The sequence below is a fragment of the Tachysurus fulvidraco genome, chromosome 6, assembly GCF_022655615.1.
Source record: "Tachysurus fulvidraco isolate hzauxx_2018 chromosome 6, HZAU_PFXX_2.0, whole genome shotgun sequence".
Lineage (NCBI taxonomy): Eukaryota > Metazoa > Chordata > Actinopteri > Siluriformes > Bagridae > Tachysurus > Tachysurus fulvidraco.
Window position 1 is genome coordinate 17565658 of NC_062523.1, and position 14222 is coordinate 17579879.

Here is a 14222-nt window from a genome sequence, read left to right on the forward strand (position 1 = left end):
ATATTTTTGATTTTTCATTTATATTTGGTCTGTCCATTACCTGTTGATACTGTGTCCCTGGAGAGTGGGGATACAGAGACGTGTCTTCTGGTGGAGAGGAGTCCTGGTCATCGGGGGCTTCCTGCTCATCCTGCTCCTAAAAACACCATTCACTCATTAATCTTTAAACGCCAATATAAATCTAAACACTCAAACGAAGCTCAACAACAACGAATTGTCATCAAAATGGACTAAAAATGCTTGCTAAGCAGTGTTCAAAGTGCATAAGGAGACATTTTAGACTAGACTTGGCCTACTAAATGAAAACTTTATAATCAAGCTGACAACAAATCAAAGGAAAGTTGTGGCAGACAAAAAGACAAGAACTATGCACAATTACTGTTAAGAGGAACATAGCAACAAACATGATTGTGGCTTAAATAACAAACTGACAAATATCCTGAATGCATAAGAAAAACCTACACTTTTTACTTGCATGCAAAATATATAGTTTCTGTATATAAAAGTTTTACTAACACTAATATTTTGTGACCTTTATGCCAATTTGATGGATGAAGGTATTAAAAGAAAAAAAGGCACTCAAACACACTTAATACAGATGGGTCAACTGTATCACTATAGCCAAGGCTGAGAGTTTTCGATCATGTTGTGCATGGCAATGTGGGAAGAAACAGTTTGAGTTCATAAACACATTGATATTTGGACAAAAGACAGTTAATTTACAGTGGGGCTTGTTTGTGGGAGTGGGTAATGGATTTAGCTTCCCTATGCTCTGTGAACACCAAAAGGTTACGCAGATGGCACCAGTGTGGCCGGGGCATACGAATCTTACAGTGTGTTGCTGTTGGCCTGTCACTTCCCCTGGCAAAAGCTGCTGTGGCGAGGACAGCTTCCGGCCTGCGTCCTCTTCAGACACCACCTCGTGCTTCGTTAAGTGACACTAGTTTGAAATGGCAGTTAATAGTGTATATGGTATACTACACAAGTGGCAAGCGATACTTAACATTGACAAATTTCCATTATTTAAAGCTAAACCAAACAGGCCATGGTTATTTTGCAAAGAAAAAAAAAGAACGAAGTCCTCATAAAACAGAAAAGAAATGAAAAAGAATAAAAAAAAAGGCTTATCCACTTCTATTTGAAATGCTGGCAAAACATTTACTTTCTTCCTGAGAAAAGAAAAAATTCTAAAGTAAATTTTTCGAAAACTCAAAGCCCTATCTATAGTTCAGTATAGCACTGGCATATTGTGGTCACTAAATCATGCTAAAAGCACAGCCAAAGAAAAAGAATGCAATAAACAAACCCTGTTAAAATCCCAGTTAGAATATAGAAACCAATTTGCTTTAAATTCATGTTTTTCCTGTTATATAATCGTGTTTATTTTAAATATTAACAGGAATAATGTTACTGAATAACACATGCTGAGTTAACACATTTCGTAAGTCTACAGTAGCAAAAGGGAAAGTAAGTGACAGGTTTACAGTTGCAAATTAAGCTGAACGACTTGAACGAGTCAAATTGAAAGAAAAACTCCAAATGGAAGCTGTGTTAAAAAAAAAACTATGTGCCTCTGGCAAGCAATTTTATCTCCTGATAGAATGTTACAACGTTAGTATTTTCGGTAAACATTGTATGCTACCAGTTTTTGTGGGCAGTGTGCATTTTCCATACCTCCTCTGGGCACAGCTCACAAGCCTTGGCTAAAGTCATGCGGGCACTGTGGGAACGCTCCAGGAAGTAGCCATTGGAGGTCTCATTGCTCTGAACAGGAGGTGACCAATTGTTATATGTGTACTGGGCATTGCCGGTATATGGCCTGCGCTCTAACTCATCACCAAGCCACTCTACAGCCCATGTCCACTTTCTCTTCAGGTCTCCATTACTCTGTGAAGACACAAAGATATCTTAATGAGTATGGAATACATTTTTTATGGTTCATTTTAACCACATTTTATCAATCACGGTTCTAAATTCTTTGGGCTACCTGAAGGATCTGATAGGCGACTGAGCAATTGCTGAACAGTGCCACCATGCACTTGATGCACTGGTAAGCTCTCTTCTGGTAGTGATTTTTAGAACGCTGTATGGTGTCAAACAGGCCGTCACGATCGTCTGGGATCCCCTTCAGCACATTGTGGATCCTGGTGGATCACAAAGAAGGAATGAGAAACAATGTAATTCGAGTGGACTGCAGTCTGCTAAGCAGAACCAGTAGAGACTAACCTGTGAGTTTGCCAAGAGTCTTCCACAAGCAAGATCTGTAGCAGCAAGTCCAGGTAAGGTCTTAGCTCATAAGTGTAGGAGTAAGCAACCTATTAAAAGAAAAAGTGATTAACAGTTAAAATTTCAATTCACTACATTATCACTTCAGAACATGCTGTTAAATAAAAATAAATCAACACTTTTTATGCCTTTATTTATTTGGTTCACTTTAATGTGGAATGTTCATTAAATTTTTTCCTGTTTTCACTTCACTTTCACATTATAACCGTTATAAACAGTCAATTCCTCAACAGCCTATATTTTCCAAAACTATGTTGTTGGTTGTCTGGTCTTCACCTGCCACAGCAGTTCACTGAGCACAGTGGAGGAGAACTGTGGGTTTTCCCAGCAGCAGAAGCGCAACAGTTTGATGGTCTCCTCAGAGTTACTGCAATCCTCAATGATCTTCTTCACGTAACTGGTACGCACAAACAGTATCTCAGCCACCATCTGATGCAGAGGCATGATGGGTTGAGTCAGGCTGGGATCCCCATATGGGTTAGCAAGAGGAGGGTTACCTACGCAAGACAAACATAATGATTACGTTATGGTTATAGACTGGTTATAATGCCATAGTATGATAGCAGTAGCTATACATGTGCCCTCAGCTCCAGGCAAAGCCAACGTGGCTCAAACACCTGGAGAAGGCTGCGTTGTCAGTCAAACGACACTGAGCAAGGATGTCAATCATCATCAGGCAACAGCTAGAGAAACCTGGAGCGAATACAAAATAGTTGTGGAAGGAAAGAAACTCACCATTGATTGAGGACTGCATACGAGACGTTACATCACAGCAACGCACCAGCTGAGACACCACTGTATACAGCTTCCCCAACTCAGCATACTGGTACTTAATGGGTGGGCCTGGGCCTTCATCCAGAGCCACCAGCATAAAGGTGGATGGCACACCAAGTTTCAACAGCTGTGTCTTCTCTGCCAAACCTACACCAAAAGATAGGAAGTTACAAAATGTACTGACTTTCACCCAAAAACATGATCCTATGCAACACAACCCTTTTCAATGAGATCCACACCATTTCATTTAGTATTCACTGTAACTAGCGAGGGTCCCCCTTATGGGATATTTTACTTACAAATATTTTCAAAACGGGTTTTTATTCCTTACCTAGGTTTGCGTACATGACAAAAAGGTTGAAGTACTGCTGCAGGTGACGGCCATGCTCGGACACCTCTCTCCGTAACAGGTTAAGCACAGCACGTAACAAGTGGTCACTTAAGCTCAGATTATCACAGCCCTAGCACAAAGTTCAGAAACACGTTAAAGATAAATTTACCCAGATGCAGTATTATATCTATTTCAATTTTCACTGTTCATTATGGATTTGATGAGCTTACCTGACTAGATGGTCCTGGTGAGGCAACAGGTGATGGGTAAGGTCCATCATGCAGGGAGAAATGTGCAATAAATACAATGAGCTTGGAGAAAGCACCCCGCACTTCAGCACTAGGGCACTCGAGCAGGTACTCCGAGAATCGGTTTGGGTAGGAAAATAGGGCGTTGTGTGCAAACCAGCAGCGTACATTCTTGCTGTGTCGAAGGAGGATGCACAGGGCATCATACCTAAAAAATTGAATGTGTGCAATTAATTGTAAAGTAGAATCATTTTGGAAACCATTGGAATGATCCTTCTTGATTTAATAAACAATTTTTTTTTTCATTTTATGAAAATACTAAACCTGCACTCGGAGGAGAGACTACACTACAGCCTGTTTTTGAATACAGAGTATATCCTTAGGATGATCAAGTCTTAAAACTCAGAACATTTGTAATCTTTGTAAAAATCCCACTGTAATTTTTAAGCAGGCTTACATACCAATCACTGGCCGGGCCACGGACTGCTTTCTTGGTATGAAATCCTGTGCTGAAGAGGAATCGAGCTGTGAGCTGAATGCTAATCTTAGCCATTTCTTCTGCTTCAGGCAAAAGATGGTCTTGTCCTAATTAAATAAAAATAAGAGCAAAATTAATTCCCAAGATGCTAAGCACTTGTGCTAATGAATGACAAACACAGGGATAATTAACTATTAATGGTGTTAAAATACTCAGGTGTTAGTGAGAACATTGAGTTCATTTCTATTCAAAACAAGAGATTAATCTTAATCTAAATAATGGCATGATCCATCATCCAAAAATTTCATTCATTTTCAGAATTGAATAGTGTTCAGTCCAATAATTATAAAAATAACAAACAAACAAACAAATAAATGAATAAAAATCACATTTTAAAAATAAATTAATTAATTAAGCCTTGGCTTTATGAGAATACAGATGGGTCAAAATAAGTATGAATACATTTTCCATGTCAAACAAATACAAAGCCAAAATGTATGTGAAGAAAGTTTGGCAGCTTTATAATAAGTGTGTGCATGGGGTTTCCACAGAACGAAAAGAAAAATTCATAAGAGCCCCAAAGTTTTATGTAAATGCGCAATTTATAGCAACACGCTTGCCAGGGTTCAGCAGTGTTCATTTGGCAACCCTGGTCCAAGAATAAAGATCAAGTCCATTAACATTAATCAAATTGGATATGAATTATTTATCAGCAGTGTGCCATAGTATTTCAACCTAAAATATAGCCTGTCAAATATTTCTCTACAAACAATAGAAATGCTATTATTATAGCCATTGTTCTATACAGCCCAGGATTTATATGAATTGTGAATAAAAAAAAAAAAAAAAAAAAAAAATACTGTTACTAAGTACTGTTACCTGGTGGTGGGTTCAGATAGACGCTATTACAGGTTAGGAGTTTCTTAATGAACTGAAAGTACTCCAGGCTGTACTGCATACGGCTGTGCATGAACTGCACATTCTGCTTGCGTACGCTGCATTCGATGGCTGGTGGCATCTTGACCTGGTGTGGCTTGCTGCTTACTGACAGCTCAGAGATGTACTTCACCAGCTCACCGTCTTTGTCCAGGGAGTCCATGCGCTCATAGAAGAGGATGTATGCGTTCCACCAGCGCTTCTGTCTACGGTAGGACATACGCTTCATCATGTGGTCAAACACTTCACCCATGTACTCTCCCCCAAAGCACTGGTTCTTCATCTCTTCGTCATCATCCATCTTGCACTCTGTGACATCACCATCGTCAAACTTGTACCAGCGATTGGTTTCACCCTCGCTTCCACTGCCATTCCTCTGGATAATGTAAGAGTAGTAGTGACCTCCACTGGCCTGGCCTGAGTGCACCAGCACTCCCACAAGCCTATAGCGTGAACTGCATGGTGCCTCTGGCTCTGAGGGTTCATTTTGCTGAATGACCTGCTTTTTATAAAAAAATAAATAAAACAAACAAACAATTTAAAACAAATCGACGTTCATTAAGCCTTGTGGAGTACGAAAGCTTTAATACCCATGGTACCTGATTCTCAGGGTGGACATCAGAACCTTCCAGCTTGGCTACTCCTGCTACTGTATAGGGCTCCATGTCCAGCTCCCGGGGAAACTCAAAGTAATCGTTAAATTTAATAGCACACTCCCGTTCCCAGTCGTAATCAAATCGCTTCAACTGGATGGCCAGTACAGGAGGTAGTTTCTTAATGAGCAAGCGCTTCACTGTGTCCACCTGTAAAGTGCAAAAACAGGGTTAATTGATGCTTCACAGTTCAACAAACTCATTTTTTTTGTTTGTTTTTGAGCATTGCTTACTTTCTTGTTGCATTTTTCACAGTGGTAAGCATTAGCACCCTCAAGCAAGTCACCCTTCACATACTGCTCCATGGAATCAAGCAGATTCTGGTGATTTCTGATATCTACATTCAGTGTTGTGAAGGATTCCTCACACTCATACCTAGAAGAAAATGCATGTAACAACGATCATAAGCAACTGAATAAACAAGTAATCAACAACCAACCATGTGTTTTATGCGAGTGAGACACACCTATGAGGGCAACCCTGACAGATCTTCTGATCAGCAAAGGAACCACCGAGGACTTTACTCAGCATGGCAGGGTGGCCCAATGCTTTTAAAGCTTCATCTAAACTATCGACAAGCGAGTTGAAGAACTCCAGGGCATCATGTTGTTCTCTCAGATTCACTGGCTCACCCCACAACCTGCATGGAGAAGTTGAGAGGTGTCATCAACATGATAGAAAACTTTTTTTTTTGTTTTTTTTTAATGCTTTAACAAGATCAAATCCAAAGACTGCCCTGTTTTCCCAACCTTATTACAGTACTACAGCAATGAATTCTTACAACTTTTATGCATTGTCAATGACAGAGGTATACGGTCTTTCACTTTAATATTCAATAAGAATTCTAGGATTTTGAGATACATTGTGGAAGCATTCTAAATATGAATTTTCTGCCTAAAAGTGTCGTCTAGAATTGTTAAAAGCCGGACTGTCCATTAGTATGTGATTAACAGTTTTACACACAAAATGAAAAATAAGAACATTTACCTGAACTGTTTCCAAAAGCCCCTGGGAACATAGTACTGCAGTCTGGAAGAAGCAAGATGTCCAAAGATCACCTGCAGGTGACGCAGAACTCCAATGTTGTACTCTTTTCTGTCCTCTGACTTACTGAGTGATGGCTTGTCATCAAACTGGTGGTGATAACTGAAAACCTCATCACGTGGATCCACGTTGCTCTGCAAAAACATGACCAGTTACTGACACAGCCGAGAAACAACCTGGGTCACTGCAGGCAAACATTTAATAGAACCTCTCACCAAACAAACCACTTTATGAGTCACAACTAGGGTTTAAGAGAGATTTGAAATAATATAAATCATTTAAATAAAAATTCATGCCTAGCTTTTTTCGATATTACACCAGACAAATGTACGAAATTTACCCTCAGCTCTAGGCATGCCAACATGGCAAAGACACGCAGAGATGGCCGACTAAGTCAATCACATGATACTGAGAAAGGATGATCATCATTATTATTGGGCAATGTTTCACTGGCGTTATAATAATTTACAAGGAAGCATAGAAAATAAAGTGCTCCAGAGCAAACAGCTCCCCAAAATCCCAGTATTCATTTCACGCTTTAAAAGAAAAACCCAATATGATTTAAGATGACCAGGCATGCACATTGGGGCAGTGTACTAATCCCAGAAAATGTCATTGGTACCTCATTATCTTGTTTCTCATCTCCAGACATGTCATCGTCCACATCACTGCCTGTGCCCTCTATGGCCAAGATGCCATTTCTGATGGGTGGGATCATGTAAAGCTGTTGGATTACTGAGTTCATATAGCAAGTGGCACCTGCGTTCTTCAGCCCAACAAAGCCTTTTGTGGGCCTCGGGCCCACTGGTGGTAAGTACTCCCATTCTGTAAGTGCCTCACAACCTACAAGGGCATTTCCAGAAATACAACATGAACCACAAATATAAACTCATACATTGCACACTATTTCAGCTCATGTCAGTTCATGCTGAAAGAGTGAATCTACAAGCGCTTTTCAACAGTTAAGCCAGTATAGGAAATGGTTCATACCCGAGTAGTACATGTCAGTTAGGGTGTCGACAATCTGTCTGAGGTTGCGCACACATCCAACAGCAAGTGCTACCAGGAGTTCAAAGCCAGCGGTGATTGTGGCAGGGGTGCTACACACAGGTATGGCCTGCTCAGGGGGGAACTCGCCACTCTTCATGTACTGCAGATACACATTAGAGGCTGGGAAGATGAAGTCATCTATCAGCTCCTGGGTAAAGGGGAGGGAATGTTGCAGCATTAAAAGAGGGGCACAAAAGAAAATCTGTACATCCAGAACTGACATCTTTGTCCTGTGCAGCTCCAGCCAAATATAAAACCATTTGCCTCTGAAATATATCCCAAAAAAAGTAGCTGAAAAACTGACAGTTTACCTTGATGAGGTTAGCGCCTCCCTTTTCGCAACCTATATAGTACTTCTTTTCTGCTGTCTGGAAAGCCAGTAGCTCCTTTGTGACACCAATGTGACCTTCTAATATGGTTTCTTCCACCCCAGTCTCTCCAGTTCTCTTAACCTCATCCTTTAAAAGGGGAAAAATTACGAAAAAAAAAAGTAGAATTGAAAGGCTTGAGAACACAAAATTCCTGGAATAAGAACCCAACAAGTTCAGTAAAAATCTGTTGGAAAAATGAACTATACCTTGATTCTCTTCAACCAATCAATCTCATTGTTAAGAAGAACTTCAGCATTAGGAAGGTTGATATTGCTATTATATGCGTAGTTGAGCAAGTGCCTCAAGAGTGTAAAGTAATCACCAGCGTGCTTGGCTCGTTCTTTTGCAGTGCTCTAAAAAACATACAACATACATCAGTAAAATTCTGCATTTTAAACTGCATCTCATGTTCCTCCAGTTGTTCAGCTTTCCCCAATACTTACACCTAAAACTGTGAAGAGGAGGGTAATAAAGAACAGAAGAGGCCTGTGACCCATGCAACAACGAGTGGCCATGAGGAAGAACTGTTCTTGGGCCATTTGGCGAACAGACCTGGGGACATACAAGAAAAGAAATGGACTCATGATACAGGTCAGCATGCAGAGCAAAGATGAGGGTTGCCAAGGTCAGTATAGTTTCTGAGTGAATATGTGATACTCACTTGCTCTGACAGTGCAACAGTAAATCAATGATGAAAGTCTGCCAGGCTTTCTCTTTACTAAGTGCATCTAGCGCAGTCGGGATAAGAGCAAAGCAAAGGGTCATGACCTCTAAGGCCTCACAGCACACCTGCTCATCCTCAGCATCTGGCTCATTCCCTGCATTAGTCTACAAAAAAACAGAAATAAATAAATATTGAATAATTTAAAAAAAAAAAAAAAATGCGTCGTAGTCCAGCAATAATACACCACTTAAATTTTAGATTTAAAATTACACTTAATGATAAATTCCAACACTGCTATGCCACCTTTTCGTAGATGTTGCTGATCTCCTCAATGGAACTGAAAACTAGTTGAATAGAACCACAACCAGAGGCCCAGACAATCTTCTGAACTGCTCTGATCACACCGATGTCTGGGATATACTTAGAGGCCTGGAAAAAATTCTGTGTGAGAAAAAATTAAAACTCTACATTTATTTTACCTTTCTTTGAAATGAAGCACGCCTCATGAAATCAAGACGGACATTGCATTATTCTTCTCATCAGCTCAGTCTAAAAACAGATCCTCCAGGCTGTGAGAGCTTAAAAAATAAGCAAGTGTTTACTATTTAGAGGTCCTTTGAACCATTTGAAGTTTACCTCATCAGAGATCTGCTGAGCCAGACGGATGGCCACGTTGCGCAGCATGCACTCAGCCGAGGGATTTGGGATGTTTTGCAGGGCGCTCTGAAGCACCAGTGCCTGGTCATGAGTGGCCTGGTTTATCTGTAGACAGACAGACAGACAGAGGCCACTTGGTAAGAAAGACAATTATTGAAAGACAAAACAGAAACAAAATAAAAGCCACTTGGTGGCCAAGAAGAAAAAAAAATCTAATAAATAAATAAATACATACATACATACATAAATAAATGTACAATCTGGGCTCAGATTTACACAGATTTAATCTCCCCATCATCCCATGATATCCCCATCATTTAAAAATGGATTTTCTGGTAACTGAAATTCCTAAAATTGTTCTTTACAAGAAGAGCATCCTATTTCAGGGTAAATTTACTAAGACTCGGTGATGACTTGCACTTTTTAAGACGGTAAGTAGTGAATGGTTATGAAGGGCAAGCATGGGCCTGTAATTGAAGTCTCCAAACTCTCAAGACACCATATACTCTTGACATTTGCTTAGCCCTACACAGCGCGAGAGAGAGAGAGAGAGAGAGAGAGAGAGAGAGAGAGAGAGTATGGTCTACATGTGATGGAAAGTGTTCAGGAGGGGCACTATTGGGAAAATTGTACTGAAAAGGTCACATTTGCAGACAAGTGCACTGGACCGAAAACACCTAAAAGTAATGTTCTTTTTTTTCTATTCTTTACTTTCAATTTAAAATTCAGAAGTGATTATCAAATACGATGTAGCCATCATCTGATGTAATTTTCTTTAATCAATGCATCAGACACCTATTCTCAAAAAACTGTGAAGCTACAAGGGAGAAACTTACAGGTGACACTGGGATGTTCCCCTCTGCCACAGGCTGGCAAGCTTCAGCCACGGCCTTCACATGACCAAAGCCTACAGCTGTAAGCAGGAGCTTAGCTATTTTTAGTGCATTGAGATAGGCTCCTCGGCGCGTCTCCATGTCAGCATTTGGAAGGAAATTATTTCGGGTCAGCATGCTCAATACCAAAGGTAGGCCGCCACTCCTCAAGAAATTGTACTGGAAATCACTTGCATCCTCTCCCAGTGTGCCACTAGCTGGCATCAGTAAGGCATAAACCACCTGAAAGCAAAGAGAATTAATGCATGATTTCAGACATGGGCATTGTGAAACTATCATGAAGCACTGTAGCATGAAATATTTAGCACATTTTAGCTTTGTAATTTGCCCAACATAGACTGCGAGAATAAATAAAAGAAGTAGTGAAGTGTGCACTTCTGAGATAAAAGGCATAGCAGACAAACCTCTATCAAGTAAAGGACTTGTGAAGGTGATGGTCCAAAAAAGCGGGAGTCAAGGGTGGGGCTAAGGCTGCTTTCTCCAAGTTTGGCATGATCCAGGCAGATAGCTCGCAGGTTTTCCACTGTAGTGTTATCTAGTTAAACAAACATGAATGGGGCATCAGTAAGGTAAGCTGATAATTGTAGACAGTGATCAAAAGAATAGTCACAAGAGACCAGTTGCAGCACCTGGTGGCATGAGCTTCATAAGAACCCGAGCTCCATCACGCAGAAGAGGCATGTTGAGATTACAGCCCAGGTCAGCAACTTGCCACAAGAAAGAGATGTAGCGCAAGTGCAGGGACATTATCTAAAAACCGTGCACATGGTTATTAATGACAGTACTATAACACTTCAAACTAATTGTCTGCTCCAGAATACATGTGAAATCATTATAGATCGAAAACCATACAGATTGACTAAGAGAAAGTCAGGGTCCTCACCACTCCAGGAAGGCAGCTCTCAACTTCTGGGTTTGGTCCATCACTATAGTGGTTGCCATGGTTCCCAGGGGAGCCGGTGGAAGAGTCAGAGGAGCTGTCTGGGCTTGAAGGCATATTGGCACTGACCTGCGTGAGCTTGGCTGTGATAAGCTGAGAAAGATGAAATACACCGTGAGAGTCAACTTTAGCTCAGTGCTGTTTGGCATGAATGTAATAATGCAGTCAGAGTTCAATATATCAACAAAAACCAAAAACAAGTTTACTGTTTTGTCTTTTAGGTTGAGTTGTCCAATCAATTTCCTGTCATCAGCAGGATCAATGATGTCCCCGCCAATGAAAAGCTCGATCTTGGTGTGTGCGCTGTTAGCCTTTATTCGATTGAGAATGCAGCGTCTCACGGAACCAATGGTGTCATTGGTGTGGGACCAGATGTCCAGATCATCCACCTGCCGACCTTGGTTTGGAAATCGCACGATAAGGGTGATGTGTTTCCCACGAAATGCTCTGCAAAAAAAAAAAAACATCCATGAAAGAAAGGTTACAATACATTAAGATACCCATTTCAATACTGTAAGCAAACTCCTTCAATAAATGGTACGTGAGAGAGACCTGGACATTGGCAAAATGGTCCTCTCCTCGTGGTAGTCACTGTCACATTCAGTGATGTACTCCCTAAGCACAGTAAGAACGCGCACCATGCGGATGGCCTCCTGCCTGGCACAGTTAATACTATCCTTATCTCCATCCAGCACACACAGCGTGTCATAGGAGGCTTTGAGTCGGTCAAAGCAAGACTGAATAAAATCTTCATGGATCTCCACCTGCAAACCAAACCATCATAATATCAATATTAAAACTGTAAGCTTTTGGTTGTAGTTAAAAAATTCCATTGAAACGTATGTCCAGACATGCCGTTATATAAACAGTGTCACTGTATTGTCACCTGAGTAGCTTGTAATTTTGGTCCAAGGTTTGTATAAATCTCTTTAAGCAAATCAATTGCTCGGTTTGCAATGTCATCACTTCCTTGGATCACAACCTAAGGAGGAAAAAGACAGATTAATGAGCTTTCCCATGCTGTTCTGTGAAATTTAAAAATATACATACTAAACGATACAGTAATTTTAACAATTTTGGGAAATGGTCACGTGTAATGGCAAAGGGCTTTTAGAGATGTGCTGTTGAGGTCGGTCTGCTGTCCGTTTATATTGCATGCATCATGGCATAAAACACTTTTGTATTTCAGACTTGATAATGATTTACATTTCAAGGCCAATCAGCCTAAAGACTGAAAGTCAATAACTGTCTGCTGCACCTTAATTAAAAAAAATTACAATTCTTTGCCAACAAAATCAGACAGCTAACTGCAGGTCATCAGAAATCTTCATGATAATTTTGGAATCTCATTTCTTCTCAAAGAACCAAATGGCCTGATAGATGTCCAAAGATTAGAAAATGAAATTTAATGAACCTTAAACCTTGCAATTAAAATGTATTGGCCCAGATACAGTCAGGCAAGTATCCTTGTTTATGTGTGTGTATATGAGAAATGTGACAATTTAGCTCTCTCACACACACACAGCTCTGCTTAAATCCAGAAACAAAAGCACTTCCTATAAGCCCCATGTTTGTTCCTCCATTATGCAGACAACTAGGTCACAGCCACCCCAAAATCCATGTTTTACATTAAGAATATAGAAATTCAGTTGCCAGGGTAACATCTTTAGAGCGATTATTTTCAGTGGCTGATGCTCAGGGTTATATATGTTTTGCCATTGGAAATTAGGATTTTAGCTCTATAAAAAGAAGTAAGAGATATATGTATTTTATGTATGTGTGTGGAGTCCATACGATGACAAACATACATTACGAGATTCAATTTATCTCAGTATTTTATTCTGGACAGAGAACTGAGAAAGCCACTCTGACTGTAGACTAAAAAACACCTCATTAACTGTTTTTTTGTTAAAACACATACCCTCCATAGGTAATCCAGTCCAATCAGCTCCAGGTCATCCATCATGTAGACTCTACGCTTGGCCACCAGCTTGCCCTCTCTGCAGTTCACTGCTTTAAAGAAGCGCTCAAAACATTTCATGCCATTTTCGGTCAGAAGAGAAGGATCGAGCTGGAGAACATTGTTCTCAAAAAAGTCCTTGTTGATGTCGGGATCAAGGTCCGGCTCGTCCCCCATCAGTTTGGAGTACCATTTGAAACAGGCTTCACGATCACACAAGAACACTGCATTCTCTGCTAGGCACTTCCAGATCTGTTTGGCCTGAGGGGCACAGAGCCACAGCTGCCCATCCTTCAACAAGAACCTAGGAGGAAAAAAGATAAAAACTTTTTATTGGTCAATACATGAGCAAAATCCCTCAAAATAATCATGAGAAGGTCAATCATAGGAAGATGCTCTCAGAGTTCTTGCTTGTTGGTAGAACATGGAAATGATCAAATTCCTGGGATTTCCCTTGATTTCCTAGTCATACATGCTTATCTCACTCAGCTGTGTAATAACGGTTCTCACTCAGGAGTTTCTCTTGTAGCTAAACATGCTGTAATCTTTAAAAGCTTTTTAACAGCAACAGGAAGAATATGCCTTAGCACATTTAGCTTAGCTCATATTCAATCGTCAAACCTTATTTAAATGCATAACGAGGTCATGTTTATATTATTAATTCAAATAATATTTAGAAAATTTAGGTCAACTCTCAATGAATAAACGAATGCCTTGTGACATGGCTAATGCGGACTGAAGATGGATGGATTACGCGGCAACATTCGCTAGACATTGATAGCTGTAAAATGTGTTTGAGAGACTTTTAAGGCCAATCATTACTATAGTGTCTTATTTTGGGTTCTCTGTGCCAAATCCAGTAAATCCAAATAAACCAAATTGTTTATTCGTTTATTGTTTAAATCGGCCAAATGTCTTCTTCCAGATGTATTCCCTT

General features: G+C 40.2%; 1 protein-coding gene across 15 annotated transcripts in view; it reads right to left on the reverse strand.

The window, feature by feature from the left end:
- The window catches only part of usp9 (ubiquitin specific peptidase 9), a 29170-nt gene that overhangs the window by 1811 nt on the left and 13137 nt on the right, over window positions 1–14222 (reverse strand). For 6 of the 15 annotated variants that reach the window (XM_027164852.2, XM_047815444.1, XM_027164857.2 and 3 more), the window contains 31 exons: window positions 13247–13589; window positions 12212–12307; window positions 11878–12089; window positions 11532–11772; window positions 11269–11418; window positions 11015–11135; window positions 10790–10920; window positions 10329–10607; window positions 9472–9597; window positions 9139–9276; window positions 8833–8999; window positions 8615–8723; window positions 8378–8524; window positions 8112–8258; window positions 7741–7948; window positions 7373–7593; window positions 6694–6884; window positions 6173–6346; window positions 5940–6081; window positions 5653–5856; window positions 4997–5555; window positions 4101–4224; window positions 3622–3847; window positions 3392–3521; window positions 3022–3207; window positions 2563–2783; window positions 2227–2315; window positions 1988–2144; window positions 1675–1887; window positions 833–940; window positions 41–136 (listed from right to left, as the gene is read on the reverse strand). In XM_027164852.2, coding sequence (XP_027020653.1) covers window positions 41–136; window positions 833–940; window positions 1675–1887; window positions 1988–2144; window positions 2227–2315; window positions 2563–2783; window positions 3022–3207; window positions 3392–3521; window positions 3622–3847; window positions 4101–4224; window positions 4997–5555; window positions 5653–5856; window positions 5940–6081; window positions 6173–6346; window positions 6694–6884; window positions 7373–7593; window positions 7741–7948; window positions 8112–8258; window positions 8378–8524; window positions 8615–8723; window positions 8833–8999; window positions 9139–9276; window positions 9472–9597; window positions 10329–10607; window positions 10790–10920; window positions 11015–11135; window positions 11269–11418; window positions 11532–11772; window positions 11878–12089; window positions 12212–12307; window positions 13247–13589 — 5656 coding nt within the window. The remainder of the gene's footprint in view (window positions 1–40; window positions 137–832; window positions 941–1674; window positions 1888–1987; window positions 2145–2226; window positions 2316–2562; window positions 2784–3021; window positions 3208–3391; window positions 3522–3621; window positions 3848–4100; window positions 4225–4996; window positions 5556–5652; window positions 5857–5939; window positions 6082–6172; window positions 6347–6693; window positions 6885–7372; window positions 7594–7740; window positions 7949–8111; window positions 8259–8377; window positions 8525–8614; window positions 8724–8832; window positions 9000–9138; window positions 9277–9471; window positions 9598–10328; window positions 10608–10789; window positions 10921–11014; window positions 11136–11268; window positions 11419–11531; window positions 11773–11877; window positions 12090–12211; window positions 12308–13246; window positions 13590–14222) is intronic. The other 9 variants (XM_047815448.1, XM_047815447.1, XM_027164859.2 and 6 more) reach the window with 6 other exon arrangements.